Source organism: Protopterus annectens, chromosome 5.part0 (genome assembly GCF_019279795.1).
Source record: "Protopterus annectens isolate FY-2018-M chromosome 5.part0, PAN1.0, whole genome shotgun sequence".
NCBI classification, from domain to species: Eukaryota; Metazoa; Chordata; order Ceratodontiformes; family Protopteridae; genus Protopterus; species Protopterus annectens.
The window spans coordinates 1,649,457,264-1,649,474,244 of NC_056735.1; the positions used below are offsets into that span (position 1 = coordinate 1,649,457,264).

The 16,981-nt window shown below is 39.1% G+C and overlaps 1 protein-coding gene across 2 annotated transcripts in view; it reads left to right on the top strand.

Annotated features, from left to right (window-relative positions):
* Positions 1 to 16,981, top strand: part of VPS26C (VPS26 endosomal protein sorting factor C) — a 377,577-nt gene that overhangs the window by 119,438 nt on the left and 241,158 nt on the right. The window contains exon 3 of one of the 2 annotated variants that reach the window (XM_044071439.1): positions 10,948 to 11,097. The exons of the other annotated variant lie outside the window; for it this stretch is intronic. Within the exon in view, the coding sequence (XP_043927374.1) occupies positions 10,948 to 11,097 (150 nt within the window). The remainder of the gene's footprint in view (positions 1 to 10,947; positions 11,098 to 16,981) is intronic. 2 annotated transcript variants of the gene reach the window in all.

Here is a 16,981-nt window from a genome sequence, read left to right on the forward strand (position 1 = left end):
AAATCCAAACTTTCTTTTTTAAACATGGCTTCTATTTTCACTATTTCTCTCTGTCCCTGCATATGCTGGATCTGGGCATCTCTGCGTTCACTACAGAGAGATTAAGGACTCCTGTGACTGTTCTTTTTGTCTGACATTCTTGCTTTTCAGCCTTCTGTCTCCTTTCTTACCTCCTGTCTTGTTTCTGTTGGTGAAGTGCCCTGCTTCCTTTATCCAGCCTTAAAGCTTGGCATCCCAGTCTGTCTTCTTTCTTGCTGGTTTTCTTCACATTGTGTGCTGTCCTGGATCCTAAATTGTGAGAATCTCTCTCTTCTTTTCTTTAAGATCATTCTTCTCCTCCCATTTTCCGATCTGAAATAAAAGCACATTTCAAGACTCTAGGAAAATGCAACTGGTATCTCTCTGGTCATATAACTTAACCTTTTCGTGCCTTTCTTCCCTCTGCATACCTTGAGCTGACTTATTTTTGATTACGATTCTTTCAGTGTATCAGCTCTGTATATAGTGCACTATGTATTTGTGTTTTTTGTCACTTGCTCTGCATATAATGTCATTTATCTGTTATCCTCAAGCCAACTATGATATTCATTTGTATACAGTATGTGCAAATATTGTATTTTGTTATTCACTCTATATATAACGTATCTGCGTTTAGTGCAGGCCAAGACTAAAAAAGGTGTAATGGGCTCAGTGCTGTACCCCAGTTAATAAATTCAAAGTAAAATAATTGACTATCCTATATACATATTTATACATATATATGTATGAGTCTACTTTGACTCACCAACTTTTCAGTTATCTGAATCAAACTTGGCCTATTCCATTTCAGCAAAAGACCATTCCTACGAAAGCATGGACTACCAAAATTCTTACCCTGGGAAGCTAACTTGCTCATTCCCCGGAGCAGTTCGATCTTGGAGTTGGTATATTTGGTTGGGGGGGGTGAAGCCCTCCACTTGGGTGGGTTTAGTTTCCTTTCGTTGAGGTTTTTTCCTTGGTTTACCAAGTGGTTTGTTTCTTAGGGAAAGAATTTCGGTAGTCCGTGCATTCAGAGGAATGGTCCTTCGCTTAAGTGAAGTCGGCCAGCTGCGATTTAGATAATCGAAAATTCGATGAGTCAAAGTAGATGCATGTATGTAATATAAAATATACACATAACAAATAAGCTGTCACCAGGTAGTATAAAGTAAACTGCACTGCTAACTACTGCTGTGTGATCATTACGTTTACATTTATTTCAGTTTGCTTACCTGGATAATGCACTCATCCACCCTGGGTCTGTTTTTCAACTTACAAATTCATTTACTGAAAGATAGAGTGGAAAACATAGAATAACAATGCTACAATTTTGGTAATGAAATGAATGGTAGAACCCTGCTGTGAAGAGATTTTCATGCCTGGACTATTTTGTTATTTAGAAAAATTGGCAGCCAAATGCTATGTCATCCTACCAAAATAGTATTTACTTACTATCTATCCACATGGCACAGAGGAATAAATCCCTTACTGCTCCTCAGATAGACAGTGTTCAACTAGCAGCACAGGTGCTGATGGGACTGTTTTGTGGGAGAATGGGTATGAGCAGCTGGTGCTGGATTATCCTGGGGGGAGGAAGGCAGTTTAGCAGTGTTACAAACCTGGAGAGCTCTGTACTACAAGCAAAACTCATAAACATTGTTTTTAGAGGTTATTGTTTTGGAGGAGTGAGGTTTAAGGGACGGCAAGATTTGATCAATTTATGTAATGTTGGATTGATAAGTATGCAAAATAATGTATGTGATGTATAATGTTTGCAACTGGGAATATGTTAATATGGTTTATTTTCTTAATGCATGTTTGTCTGTGTCTTAAGTGATAATGCAATAAAGGTGTTAAAAACACATTCCTGTAAAAACTATTTTTTTTTTATTATTAAAGTGAGGCCTGCTGTGCACATAACATCACTCCCAGTGTAGCCTTAAAACTTTGTTCTTTGGCTTGCTCAAAGTTCAAATGTGGATTAAGGGAAATAAGCCCAAAACAAACCAGATGAAGTTATTACCCATAGCCATTTTTTTAAACGTTTGTTTTTATTGAATTATCATTTGCAGCATAGGTAAACTTAATTTATATAAAAGTAATATCATATTAACAAGTTTGATTCACAAACATACATTGTATATTGTTACATGTCTTATAATCTAAACATTACATAAATTATTCAATTCCTACCTTCTCTTATTCCTTATTTCTCCTCCAAAACATTTCTGCATACATTATTCCACAATTTCCATTTTTTTCTGTGTAATTTACTCCTACCTTTTCTAAAGAGCCCACTTCTGTTCTTTTAGCTCTGTTACAGTAGTCACTACTCCAAGTATAATTGGTTTAGATTTTGATTTCCATTTTCAAGTAATTGCTTTTCTGGCAAACCAACAAAATTGAACTTAGTAAGGCCTAGTTAGTCTAGGCAATTCAGATCCTGTGTCCCAGCTCAAAAAATCATTTCCCTAGTATTCGTTTAAGTGTGTGCACACTTATGCAACCAGCTTATTGCACTTTTTTTATTTTTTGTATTTTTTCCCCTAACAGATTTGTTTTTTCAATTGAATTATACAGGTTGTAGGTCACACTAAAGGTGGGAAAAGTTTTGAAATGATTTATTGTGGCCTCATTTATTTATATCACAAAAACCTGGCATTTTAACAGGGGTGTGTGTACTTTTTATATCCACTGTATATGCCCCACCAGTTATCCCTTCTTTAACAGCAACTTCTTTTCTAGGTTCATTTAAAACTCAACCAGTGCAGGGCTCCCATTCAGGATTCCCCTATCCCTTTCTCTTTGCCAATACTCTTCCTTTTCTGCCTTTTCTATCAGAGAATTGATATCAATCATTAGCCTGCAAAACAAAATGTCTTCTTGGTTTCTTGCCATTCTGTTACCTTTGCTTCTATAATTATTTGTTCCCAATACATTGGCTCCTTTTTCATCCTCCTCCAGTAAATTCCAGCCCCTTCTAATCTATTCTGTCTACCCCTAATTGCAGTCATCCTCATTGGTAGAATCTGGTTTCTCCACTCCTATTTTGGCCCAGTTTCTAGTATACTTTCTGCTACTTTATGAATATTATGTCCTGTATGACCAGTATTCTCCTTAAGGATCTGCATCCAAAATCCCATTTTTTTTTTTTTTTTCTGCTCGTCTTACATTTAAGAGCCTTGACCGTGTAACTCTAAAATATCCCTTCAAATCAGGTAATACTAAAACTCCTTGTTCTATTGGGAAGATTATTTTATACCACTTGACTGTCGTCCGCTTCCCATCCCAAATAAAATCCTTCAACGTTTTAATTGCTTTCCACAATTTCTCCTCAGGTTGATAGAAATATGCCTGACCTGTGTATAAACTTAATGGCACTAAACATTTTTACTCCTTGTATTTACATCCATAAGTAAGAGCTTCCAGTTTCTTAGTTTTTGTATTTTTTGTTTAGTCTCTTCCCACATATTCTTGGCTGCCATAATCAAATCCTTTTTAATCCATTCTCCTAAATGCTATATTGCATCATGTCCCCTTAAATACGGGTATTTCTGGACCAGTTCATGTGTGGCTACATAGTTTATAGCCATAGCCTTTGTTTTATCTTCATTAATTTTCTTTCCCAAAATAAACTTGGCACTGTCTCAGAATGTTCCACAACACTGAGATGTCCCTTTCTGGCTCTCTCAGATGCATAATATCTGCAAACAAAGACCACTTTTCCTGAACACCATACCAATTATATCCTTGAACTTCTGAATCCCTCATTTTCCTTGCCAATGGCTGTATGTATAACACAAATAACAAAGGGGAATGAGGACACCCATGCCTGGTTCCTCTGTTCAGACGCAACTTATCAGAGAGTAACCCTCCCACTTTGAGACCCACATCTCTGATCCCTGATATATCCTTCTAATTAACCTTATTGCATCAAGAAATGCAAATGACTCCATTGCCTTACTCAAAGTCCCAGTGTCGGAATGCTTTCTCTGCATCAAGACCCATCAACAGCAACAGTATTTTCTTACATTCTGCTTCCATGTGGATCATTATTGTTCTATTAATGTCAAATGTTTGCTTCCCTTCACAAAACTATGTTGGTGCATTTATATCAATATTGGCATCACCTTTGCCATTCTGTTAGCCGTTACAGACAGAAACACTTTATAATCATATCATATTTATGGCACTTGCAGCACTTTATGACAACTATTTTGCAAAAAATCCTTTACAAAAAATCAGTGAGGGGAGGGGTTTTTGATGACCACATGACAGGGAATGATTATTTAAGCATGTTAATTAATGCAACAAGTGTATTCTGATGATGTCAATGGCTTAAGGCCGATGGAAGCGCTCAATAAACTGTGGTTGCTGTGGATTAATTAGTTACTGGTTTCTGTCATCTTCTGCATTTACAGTTGTGGTTTGTTTTTTTTCTTTTCTTTGTTATTCTGTCATGGAGACAGGCACTGGTAATGATGATGCCACAGCCGGCTCCCTACGTGAATTGAATTTGTCAATAGGGAGCCTTGCAGCACTTATACAAGTGTTGTCAGAACAAATCACGGACTTGGGCAGAAATCTTAGTGCAGTGCCTGCTACCTTTGGCTCTAGTAATACCAACTTTGGTAGAAATGCGGAAACACAGAATTCATCAATTCCCCCAGGGCAAGGGAGTCCTATTCCCGCCTCAATGCCTTCAACAAGCTTTGCTATTGGTCGGCAGGCCACAGGGGGTGGGACTTCCAAGTTCCGTCAAGCAGGAACTGTAACGGCTTCTTTTTCTCTCAAAAAATGGATGACCGAAGCTGGTCAGCGTGAATTTATGAACAACATTCCAAGTAACAGTGTGGGGACGGTTGCACAACTGTTATACTTGGAGACGGAATTACTTAAATTTTAAGAAACTGCAAGTCAAAAATAAATAACTTGGAGAATGCCTGCGTCGTGAGCATGTACCGAAGAGACTGAGGACTTGGAGATTTCCTATAGGTACAGTTCAGGGCTCAGACTTTTACAAAGGACTTCATAGCAATGTTCAATAGGCACGATTGTGAACTGTTGGAATTATTAATGAAAGATAATGATAGGAAAATGAATGTATTAAAAAATGTTATTGATAAATGTTATACAAGGCTGAGAAGTGATTTGGGCTTTGCATTTAAGGTAGACAAATACAGGACAATATTTGTGAGCACTGAAAAAACAGTAGATGAATTAATAAAAAAAGTAAAAAATTAGAGAGAGACAAAAATGAATATGAGACCGGTAAAGCATATCCTGTGCCTAATATGAGTAACAGAGCACAATACATAGGTGATGAAACTAATAGGGATGACTTTAACAATGATGTTGTTCATGTTAATGCTGGTGGGGGTGTAAATGAAAGTAATGATGAACAAGCAGTACCTTTAGAATTAGCACCGAGGAGGTCAGAACGCGTACTGAATCGAACGAGGCATTACAACTACAACAGGGAAATGGAGAAGAATGTGAATTACTGGTATTCATTTTCCAACAGGGGTTACCATCATAGAGGACGGGGGAGGGGGGCATTCAGCTGATGGTAAACGATGTTAACACACAAATGTTTGCACAAATTATCAGCAACACACAGGGAGATTTCAAGATTTTCAATCTCAGTGAAATGCATGTGGATGTTGAATGGGCAGACTTGTTCCAAAAAGGTTTAAATTTTGTTCCCACAAGGGTTCCGGTGATTGAGAGCATTTTGTTAAAATTAAAAACCTTTGTTAGGAAGTTGAACCTTAAAGTTTTACTTTGGCAATGAACAAATGCCTGTCAGTTAAATACAATGTAAGAAATCTAGTACCTGTAACCCCCCCCCCCTTGCACCCTATATTGCATATATTTCTGTTGTAATCAGATTAGAAAAATAGTGAAATCTAAAAAATATGATTACTTACCTAACTTAACAGATGAAGAAAACACATTACTCAAAAAGATTGTTAATAATCAGCAAATTAGAGTGATGAAACCTGACAAGGGAAGGGGTATCATGATCATGGACCAACGTGTTTATGTAGAAAAAATGTTGTTACACTTGTATGGTGACACATACGAAGAAACATCCGTTAATGAGATTAATATTGCATATAGGTATATTGATATTACCTTGAATGACCTGTTGATAGATGGGCACATCACAAATAGTGAGTACAGTTTTTTTACAGCAAAATGCACCCAGGATTCCTACAATATTCGGAATCCCAAAAATCCACAAAAATATTGTGGACCCCCCGTTGAGACCCATAGTGGATGCAAAAGCATCCAAGACTTTCAATTTGGCTAAATTTGTGGATTTTCATCTGAAAAATGTTTTGGAAAAACAGCAGCATGTACTAAAAGATTCATGGGACTGCCTAAGTAAAATTAATTCAAACTTTTACAGTGACAATTTAATTTTAGTCACTATTGATATAAAAGATTTATTTATGGTCATCCCCCACAACATTGGCACACTATGGTTCTTTGACTTTCTGTGTTTCAACACCTTGTTGAGTCATACTAGGATTTTAATTTTTAGAACATTAATGGAATTGATTCTCAACAACAACTTTATAATCTTTGACATTCAACTTTTCAAGCAAAAGGTGGGAGTGGCAATGGGGGCAGCCTGTGCCCCCCTTTTTACCAATGTTGTCCTAACACAATGGGAAATAAACTATGTGTTCAATAATGAGTTGTTCAAGCATTGCAAATTTTATGGCCGATTCATGGAAGATGTACTTATTTTTTGGGTAGGTACACAAGAAATTTTGGACAGATTTTTCGACCACTTAAATGATTGTACAACCTTTTTATCATTCACTATGGAGACAGCAATGCATAGAACTCATTATTTGGACATAGAGATAAAGAAAGAACATCAAAAAGTGTTTTATTTCAACTATTTACAGGAAGCCGACCTATTCCAACACCCTTTTACATTTTGAAAGTTGTCTCCCCTTAACCAGAAAAGGTCTTTGGTGAAGGGGCAAGGGGGTGAGGTTGGCTAGAATGGTGAGTGATTTTGAAACATTCATTGAAGATATTGAAGGATATGTTATTAAGAAAGGGGTACTCGTATGCATTTATAGACTCCATATTATTGGAAGTAAAAACAAAGAGAATTGATGGACACTTTTTCCCATTGTTAGGTTTGAATTTTATAGCCACCAGTGTAGAGGTTGAGAGAGTGACGACTAATATGAGTGACACAACAGGTAAGATGTTTAACCGGGCCATGACTTTAACATATAGCCCAGTGTTTTATGACATTAAGGAAATTATTACCAGTAATTGGAGTATTTTGACCAATGATTTCGAAAATAGGGAGAAGGTAGGTGAAAAACCACTGATTATTTATAAGAGGAATTCCAACATTAAGAATTTAATAGAAAGAAATTCACCTGGCGAGAGCTCAGGGCGTTTGAGAAAACGTGGGCAATATGCACAATGCAGTCACATTGAGGAAATAGAGTGTGTTTATTATGGGTTACAGTGAGGTTAAATTGAGACAAAAGCTTAATTGCCTCAGTAAATGCATAGTTTACATTGCAATTTGTCAACAATGTAGACAGTTTTACATAGGGAAAACAAAAAATGCCCTTAATTAAACGTATATACCAACATATTTATGATATACGCAGAATTAACTTGAGTAATGCATTGGCCAAACATATTTTTGAATGTAGTGAGCACTCCTTTAAATTTGTAGGTTTAGAGCAAATAGTGGACAAAGAAAAAAGAGGTGGACTAAAAGAAATGTATTTAGAATATAGGGAATTAGTATGGCAGCTTAGATGTAATGCAACAGTCCCCCAGGTTTGAATGAGACTGTATCTATTTCCAGCTTGTTAAAATTAAGATCTGATTTTCATATGTAAAAGCCCCATGTGCAATAGGTTGTTATGGTTTTAATAGCTTTGTGATTAATAAATAGAATTTTACGAATGTTGGTAAATCTAGATGTACTTAATAGAGTTACCATTGTTTTTAACACTGTTGGTAACAACTATATATTTATATATATATATATATATATATATATATATATAATCTATTATTCAGGTTATTTATTCATATATTTATTTATGGCACTTGCAGCACTTTATGACAACTGTTTTGCAAAAAATCCTTTACAAAAAATCAATGTGGGGAGGGGTTTTGATGACCATGTGATGGGGAATGTTTATTTAAGCATGTTAATTAATGCAACAAGTGTATTCTGATGATGTCAATGGCTTAAGGCCGACGAAAGTGCTCAATAAACTGTGGTTGCTGTGGATTAATTCGTTATTGGTTTCTGTCATCTTCTGCATGTACAGTTGTAGTTTTGTTTTTATTTTATTTTCTTGGCTCCACTTTATAATCCTGTTTTAAAATTTAAATGGGCCAATATGAAGCTGGATCAGATGGGTCTTTACTGTCTAAGTGTACAGCCACCACGGCTTTTTCCCAGGATGTTGGTGCCTCCTCTCCTTTTTAAAGTGCTGTTAAACAAAACCTTCCAGATCTTTATCACTTTCTTCCCTACGAGCTTCCAAACTTTCACCGGAATACCTTCTATTCCTGGAGATATTCCTGTAGGTTGGTTATACGTCACCATTTTATCTCATCTCCTCCTATCTTAACTGTTAGTTGTTGAGCCTCATGTACCTCTAACCTTGGTATATTTAAGTCTTCCATAAATATTTCCATTTGTGCTTTTTCTTGATTTCCCCATTTCTGTGCTTTATACAAATTTTCATAAAATTTCCAAAATATCTATCACACCTCTACATGATCTTTGGTTATTTTTATTGTTTTTGATTACCTAAGTTTGGCAACATCCGTTTCTACTTTCTGTTGCCTAAGTTGTGTCAGAAGTTTTTGTGCCTTGGAGTTATAATCAAAAACAATTGCTCAACATCAGTCCTTCTAAAGTAATGCATATTATCCAGGTACACCCTTATTTTCTGTTTAACACTCTACAATTGCATCTCTTCTTGTTCTGAGGTTCCCCTTATTTTGTAGTACTTTAACCTTTGAAAATCCCTCTAAATCATTCTTATTCCTTCTTAAGCAGATTTTTTTCCTTTTATTTCTACCCTATTTTTAAACTCTCTAATCTTATCCCACTCACTGGCTATAACGTCTGGAGTACTTTCTACCTTCCCTAATAACTCCCAGATAATTTCCACTACCCAATTCCTTGAATTCCTCTCCTTTTGACAGGTAAGTGTGAAAGGGTCAATGTCTCCTCTTTACTTCATTACCCTTCATTTTATCTTGGTAATTATTTTGTGCATGATCTAAAATAGTTATTGAATGTGTATCAAAGTTCTCAATTAAGTGGACATGTTCCTGTGAAATACAATTTCTTTCAAGTCTAGTCCAGTTATTGTACCTTGGAGAATATGTAAATTCTCCAGGTTTCTACTATCAAATTCAGGTCCTTCATACCATATATTTCTACCCTCTGTTTTCCCTTCTAGGCCCCCACATACATCCTCATTGTTGCAAATCAAATTCCATTCCCCACCTGTAAGTAATATTTCCTGCTGAAAGTTGATTACTTCTCCCAATTTTTTTACAGCTACAGAATAGCAGTTTTTGGTGGAATATAAATACATACCAGTGTAATCATCATCACTTACCAGTAGCCCCTTACTACAAATGTGCTATTATCTTTTCGTCTAGCAGTTGAGTACTTTTCTTTTGTCCCTGATATTCTGCAGAATATCCATCATGAAATCCTTTTCTTTATCCAATTCACATGCTCACTTCTTTCCAAATGTCTCCTGTAATATTGCTGTTTGTACTCTGTATTTCTTAATATAGTTAAGTATTCTTTTCATATTGTACATACCTCTTGAGGCTATTCACATTCCAAGATGATATGGAACGTGTCACCATTATGGTAAGAAGCCATTATTGCTACCATCCTCCTACTTATTTTATATACATCAGCTTTTTTAAATATCTATTTCCATCTTTTGTGATGCATGCACCCAGTTATGTTTGGCAGATTTAATCCATTTTACAGATTAACTCATAGCCTTAGTCCTCTGGATGATTTCCAGTCCATCATGATCTAACTACACAAAATAGTTTACTGAAGTACATAGAGGATCACTCCAGCAGTATATATATATATATATATATATATATATATATATATATATATATATATATATATGTGTGTGTATGTGTGTGTATAGATATATATATATATATATATATATATATATATATATATATATATATTTTTTTTTTTTTGGCATGGTAGAAAGTCTCACCCATTCTCTGTTTTATGTTGACTGCATCATTGAAAAGTTGCAATAATTAAAAATAAATAAAAAATACTTACTATTTCTTTGAGACAGCACCATCTCAGAAATGGAATCTTACATTAGCATCACACAAAATCACATCTTTGCAGTATGGAGCAATCAAACAATGTCCAGTAAATAAATGCAGTGAGGGTTTGAAGACATGAAGAGAAAATGTTGTATACTCACAGGTGGGTGATTGTCTCATTGTTAGTTTTTCCCTTTTGCTGACCGCAGGTGAAATTGCATCAAGTTTAGAGGTTCCATGTGTTGCCTTGTCCTGGATTGTTAGCCAAGGATGTGCAATCTAAAGATGTCCAACCTGGAGGGGTACATATGACTGGGATGAAAGACTTGACTGAAAAGAAGTCAGGTTTGCAACAAAGGCAACCGAATGATGTTCATTATCACTAAAGAGAACCTTACTACAACAGAAACCGTATATTTTTTGGCGGAGACAGTACAGTACCCGTTTTGTGGAAAGCACTTATGAGGAAGCAATGTGTCTTAGTGTTAATATGTTGCTTATTAGTGTTGTTAATGAATTTAGCAGAACTTTTAATGACATTACTAAATTCCTTCATCTTTCTTTGCTTCATTTTTGTTTCAGCCTATCCAGCTAATTAGTTGCAATGTTGAAATTTCAAAACAGGGGAAACTGCCAAGTGGCAAAACAGAGATCCCATTTGAGTTTCCTCTACAAATGAAGGGCAACAAAGTTTTGTACGAGACATACCATGGTGTCTTTGTCAATATTCAGGTAAGTTATATTTTGAGTGCAAGTATTAAAATAGTTGGAAGTGGCCATTTCCATAATAACTAATGGTTCTGAACAGGAATCACTATTAATTGTACATGAAGCAGACAAGAGCTTACACTGTAATGCAGAATCTTTAGATGTTTATCGTGTTTCACTGTTGCAGTCATCACACTTGGGTTATCTGCCTGCAGGTAGCCCTCAGTCGGCTTGAATACCAGAGTCTTGGGATTTCTGCATCAGATGCTGTTGCCTCTTCCATGATGTCAGGTCATCAGGGTTATAAAACATGCAGCCAATGCCATTACATCAGCTTTTCTTGCCACGCTGGAGCCTGAAGCAGAAGCAGTTTGCAAGTGCCGGTCGGCCGCTTCCTGAAATTTTCATTTTTCGAGTTTCAAACCTGAAGTCTTCTAAAGCTAAGTACCCCGTTGAGGGTCTACTTTAGGACCTCGAAAGCTTAATAGCTCGAATGCATATGGATCAAACCATATGCATCAAACTATTAAACAATCAAAGTCCAAAAAAAAAAAAAGAAAAAAAAAGAATTTAAACTAGTGTAGGCAGGGGGGCAAGCCCCCCTGCACCCCCACACCCCCTGCTACTTAAATATAGCAACTCTGAGATTGCACTACATTGAAGTAAATGGAAATCTCCACTTACGGAGATTTCCGTTTACCTTTTCGATGTTTTGCGCTTTCGGTGCACTCGTGTCGAGAATATCATATTTGATAGTCTCGGACTTTGAGCACATAAAGTGGACCCCTCTCCCCGTTGGAGATCCCTTTTTCTTGATCTAACTGATGTCAGAAAAAGTTAACAATTGTCTTGCCTATGGAAAGCAAATACTTCACAGAGATTTTCATTCTTACTATGTCACCTGTTTAGGCCCAGACCACGACGTCCCTCACTGTCAGTTTTGTGCCATGTTCAACGCCCGAACTTTTCATTGTCTGACTATTTTTGTCGCTAAATTCTTTCACTCTCGTTTACCGTATTCCAAAATGGCTTTGATAAGCCATCTGACTACCGATCTTCCAAAAAAAACGCAAGGATAAAGACAGACTGCATAGGTCCAAAACTGCCGACGGCGCTTCCGTTAAGCTAGTCGCCATTCCACCGGTACTCAGGTGATTTTGCAGCCCCTGTTACCTGCTTCTACAGATTCGCAGGCCTCTACTGAGACCCATTCGGAGTCCGGTATGCCGCGAGATGCTTCTTCGACTATGGAACCTGCAGTTGTCTATACCTTGGATGGGTCCGGAGCCTCTGTGCAGGCACAGGGTGTATTCAGACCTTCCGATGTTTGTATTAAACCGACTACTTCGTTAATGACTAAAACTACCGAATTTCTCAGGCCCAGAGTTCGCACTACGCCTGGGAAACTGACGACCAAAGTGCATTCTCAAGCTCCCATGCCACAGAAACAAATGCTTAGAATGGCTGAAGACCTTATTACTTTAATTAGGGGAAGCCAGCCTTCCCCCTCTAAAAGACAAAGAATTGATTTTCCTTCTGATTCTACAGACCATGAGTCTGATTACTCTAACCCCTGTGATTACCAGGAAATACCCTTATCTACCTATGAGGACTCACATGCAGAGGATTCCATTCCCTCTGCCTCCCCCCAAAGGACTTTTCTTTCGGTGAAACCTTGCATACCCTAAGAGAGCATTTCTGCTGGGAATGCCAGGACTACTCACAGTCCAAAAAGAGACTCAGGGAGTTTTTAGACTTGCCTCAGCATATGCTTCTAGCTGTACTCCCTGTCTTGGATCTTGTAGATGATGTCATCATGGAATCCAGTCTTACCACTGATACTTTACCTCCAGCTCCTAGAAAGCCTGACAGATACTACAGAGTACCTGACTCTCACAAATTTCTCTTTAAAAATCCCACTGTGAATCCAGAGACAATTTCCCAGGTTCCTAAAGGTATTAAGGCTACTACAGCCAAAAACCCTATCCCTTCTAACAGGGATTCTAGGGCTTTAAACAGATTGGGTAAGAAGGTATATACCTCTGCAACTCTTGCCATCAGGGCTTTAAATTGCTAGTTTCACATGTTGAAGTACCAGCAGCATATTATGGAACTAATTAAACAAAAAATGTTGTTGATTCCTGATTGTGCAGAAAATAAAGACTTACAAGAGTTGATGCATTCGGCAAACCAAGTTGGTAAACATACTTTGCAGTGTGGTTTTGATGCCTTAGAAGCATCTTGCAGGGCTGCTGTCACTGGGTATGTTCTGAGAAGGCATGCTTGGCTGAAGGAACAAATCTTGTCAGACCATGTCAATGCAAAATTACTAGATGCTCCATTAAACCAAGAATGTCTGGCTCAAAAGCAGAAGTTGTTCTTGAAAAGATGGAGGAAAAAGCTAAATCTATGCAAACTGTTAAAGATTTCCTACAGATAGAGCCACCTAGATTCAGTAGGCATTGGTCTTCAAAAAAACTGGTCCTTTCCAGTCCCTCCCAGACCTTCTCAGTCCTAACTCAAGGGCAACAGACCACAAAGACTGCAGTCTCAGGGTATGCACAGATCTAAAAAATGGAGTGCTCCCTTCTCAAAAACAGGGAGTGGTAAGCTACCCCCTTATGGAAAAAGTTCACAATGACTTTTATCCTTCATCCTTCCCAACCATTCCCAAGTACTTGCCCCCCTAGGAGGAAAACTCACCCTGCATGCAAAAAACTGGGAGTATATTACCCAGGACCGATGGGTCTTAAACATTTTATCCCAGGGATACAGATTTTACTTCCACTCACTGCCAACCAAGTGGATTGCCAGACCTTCCACCAAACCAGTGGGCAGAGGCCCAAAAGCAAGTACTTTCTCTTCTCAGGATCAGGGCTATTCAACCTGTTCCAGTAGAGCAAAGGGGACCGGGTTTCTACTCCAGACTGTTCCTGTTGCCCAGAAAAGAGAACTCTTGCCGCCCTATTCTGGATCTGTCAGCTCTCAACTCCTTCCTGGTGGTATCAAAATTCAAAATGCTTACATTCCAGCAGCTGCTTCCTATGTTAGCCAAGGACTCCTGGCTAGTCACCCTAGACTTAAAAGAAGCTTATCTGCACATCCCCATAATGGAATCTTGCAGGAAATATTGGTGTTTCAGGGCAGGCTCTATGCACTATTGGTCCTCTGCACATCTCTTTGGCTTATCTACTGTGCCCAGGGTTTTCACAAAGTGCCTGGCTCCAGCCTTTGCATACTGCAGGCAGAAAAATATTCAGATTTACCCATACTTGGATGATTGCCTGATTCAGATGGACAGTCAGAAATTGCTGCTTCAGCACCTGACATGTGTGAAGAGACTTCTAACTTCTCTGGGGTATACCATCATCGAAAAGAAATCACATCTGGTGTCCAGCCAAAAGATTGTATTCCTGGGAGCAAGCTTGAACATAACTTCCCAGATGGCATTCTTCACTCAAGAAAAGCAGGTTTATTTGGCAAATTACTTCAAACTGCTGGCCACCCAAACCCAGCTATCTGCAAGAAAAATGCTGCAAGCCCTAGGGTTCATGGCCTCATGCATTCTACTATTTCCATATGCAAGACAGCATATGAGGAAAGTTCAATGGTACTTAAAAAGTCTCTGGTATCAACATTCTCAGGACCTGGAAACAGTGATTCCTATCATTCCCTGCCTAAGGGCAGAGTTCCTTTGGTGGGCAGAGGCTTGCAACCACAACAAGGGACTCCCTTTCACTCAACCCCCCCGCCGCCCAAACCCTGACAACAGACGCATCAGACTATGCATGAGGGATCTCACATGGCAGGCAAATGCACTCAAGGCAAATGAGAGCACAGGACAAATTCATCTGCATATCAATCAAAAAGAAATGTTAGCTGTACAGAATGCACTGATGGCCTTCAAATACCTTATCCTGCCAGGACAACTCTTGATAAAGACAGACAACACCACAGTTATGTGGTACATAAACAAGCAGGGAGGAACTCATTCCTACCCACTCTGCAGGTTAGAAGAAGGATGCAGAAATCTAATGGACCCACACGAGTAGAAACTGGAACCCAACTCATTCAGACTTCTAATACACAGGTGGGGGACACCAGAAGTGGACCTCTTTGCTTCCCCCAAAACCATTAACTGAGCAAATTTTGCACCAGAATTCCCCACAGCCAAGCATGGAAAGTGGATGCCCTATCCTTTATATGGGAAAACCTCTCAATCTATGCCTTCCCCCTCTGCCCCCTTTTCAAAAGTACTACTGAAGATCAAACAGGATAGGCCAAGAACAATCCTTATTGCACCAGACTGGCCACGCCAGCACTGGTACCCACTCCTACGCAGTCTGACAGCAGTGCCACCCTGGCACCTACATCAGATGCCCTCTCTGCTGTCCCAGCAGGAGGGACAGATTTTACATCCTCAGCTGCAAACCCTGAACCTGGCAGCCTGGCTTATTCACTGAATACATCACCAGCAACCCTCAGCAAACAGGTGCTGGATGTTATCCTTGAGGCCAGGAGGCCTAGTACTAGGAAATCCTGTTCAGAAAAGTGGAAGAGATACTGTTCTTGGAGCCAGTCTCAATGAAAGGACACAGCCGTGCCCACCTTACCTCAAATCCTAGATTATGTAGCAGAGCTGCTCCACAAAGGCCTATCCTTATCAGTTAAGATTCATGCCTCTGCCATCTCAGCTCATTACAAAACTGAGCCACCCCTCTTCTCTCACCCTCTGATCGTTCCTGAGAGGAGCTAACTATTTAAGACCCCCAAGGAGAGCTCCCACTCCTGCTCTGGGACCTTAACTTTGTACTAGAGAAGCTCACGCTCGCCCCTTTTGAGCCTGCTGCTACAGCAGAGATAAATTTCCTCTCTTGTAAAACTTACTTCTAGCCATCAAGAAGAGTGTCTGAGTTACAGGTCCTTATGGCTGTGGAACCCTTCATTATCTTCCATGCGGACAGGGTTTCCCTCAGGACTAACCATTCATTTATGCCCAAGGTGGTATCCAGCCATTTACCAACCTTTTTTTCCCTAATCCTCAGAATAAAGGGGAAAGGATCCTGCACTCCTTGGATGTGCACAGACAGCTCAGGTTCTACCATGACAGGACTAAACCTTTCAGAAAATCTGACCAGCTGCTAGTCAGCTTTGCTACAGGGACAGAGGGCAAGGCCATTTCAAAGCAAACCATTTCTAAATGGATAGCACACTGCATCCATTTCTGCTACAACACCATGTAAAACCTATCCCACAGGGGATCAGACCTCATTCCACTAGGGCTACCTCAACCTCTCTCCAGCATTTCTCAGGAGAGTCCCTACCAGGGACATCCTGGAAGCTGCAACCTGGAGTTCTGTACACACCTTCACCAAGCATTACCACTTGCCTATCTTTTTTAAATCCAGAGATGGATTTGCCACAGCAGTCTTACAAGGCCTGCTAGCCAGCCCTAATACTTCTTGACTGCCTCCACCCTTCCTCAGCTTTGGGAATCAATCCACGTGTGATGACTGCAACAGTATAACATGAAGAACATAGTGCAGTTGTGTACGCTTAACATAAATGCAGATGTTAGAGTGTACTCACTGTTGCAGTCCTGGTTACACTCCCTCCCAGCCCCCTGTCTTTTCTATACTTTCTACCTATCCTCTTTTTTGGCCATATCTTATGGCAATGGTATTTGCTTTCTACCGAAGGTGTTCAATACTGTGTGATTGCTTCCTATTTTGGGGGTTCCTGATATCTGGGGCAAGAAAAACTGATGTAATGGCATCGGCTGCATGTTTTATACCCCTGACAACCTGATGTCTTGGAAGAGGCGACAGCATCCGACGCAGAAATCCCAAGACTCTGGTATTCGGGCCGACTGAGGGCTACCTGCAGGCAGATAACCCAAGTGTGATGA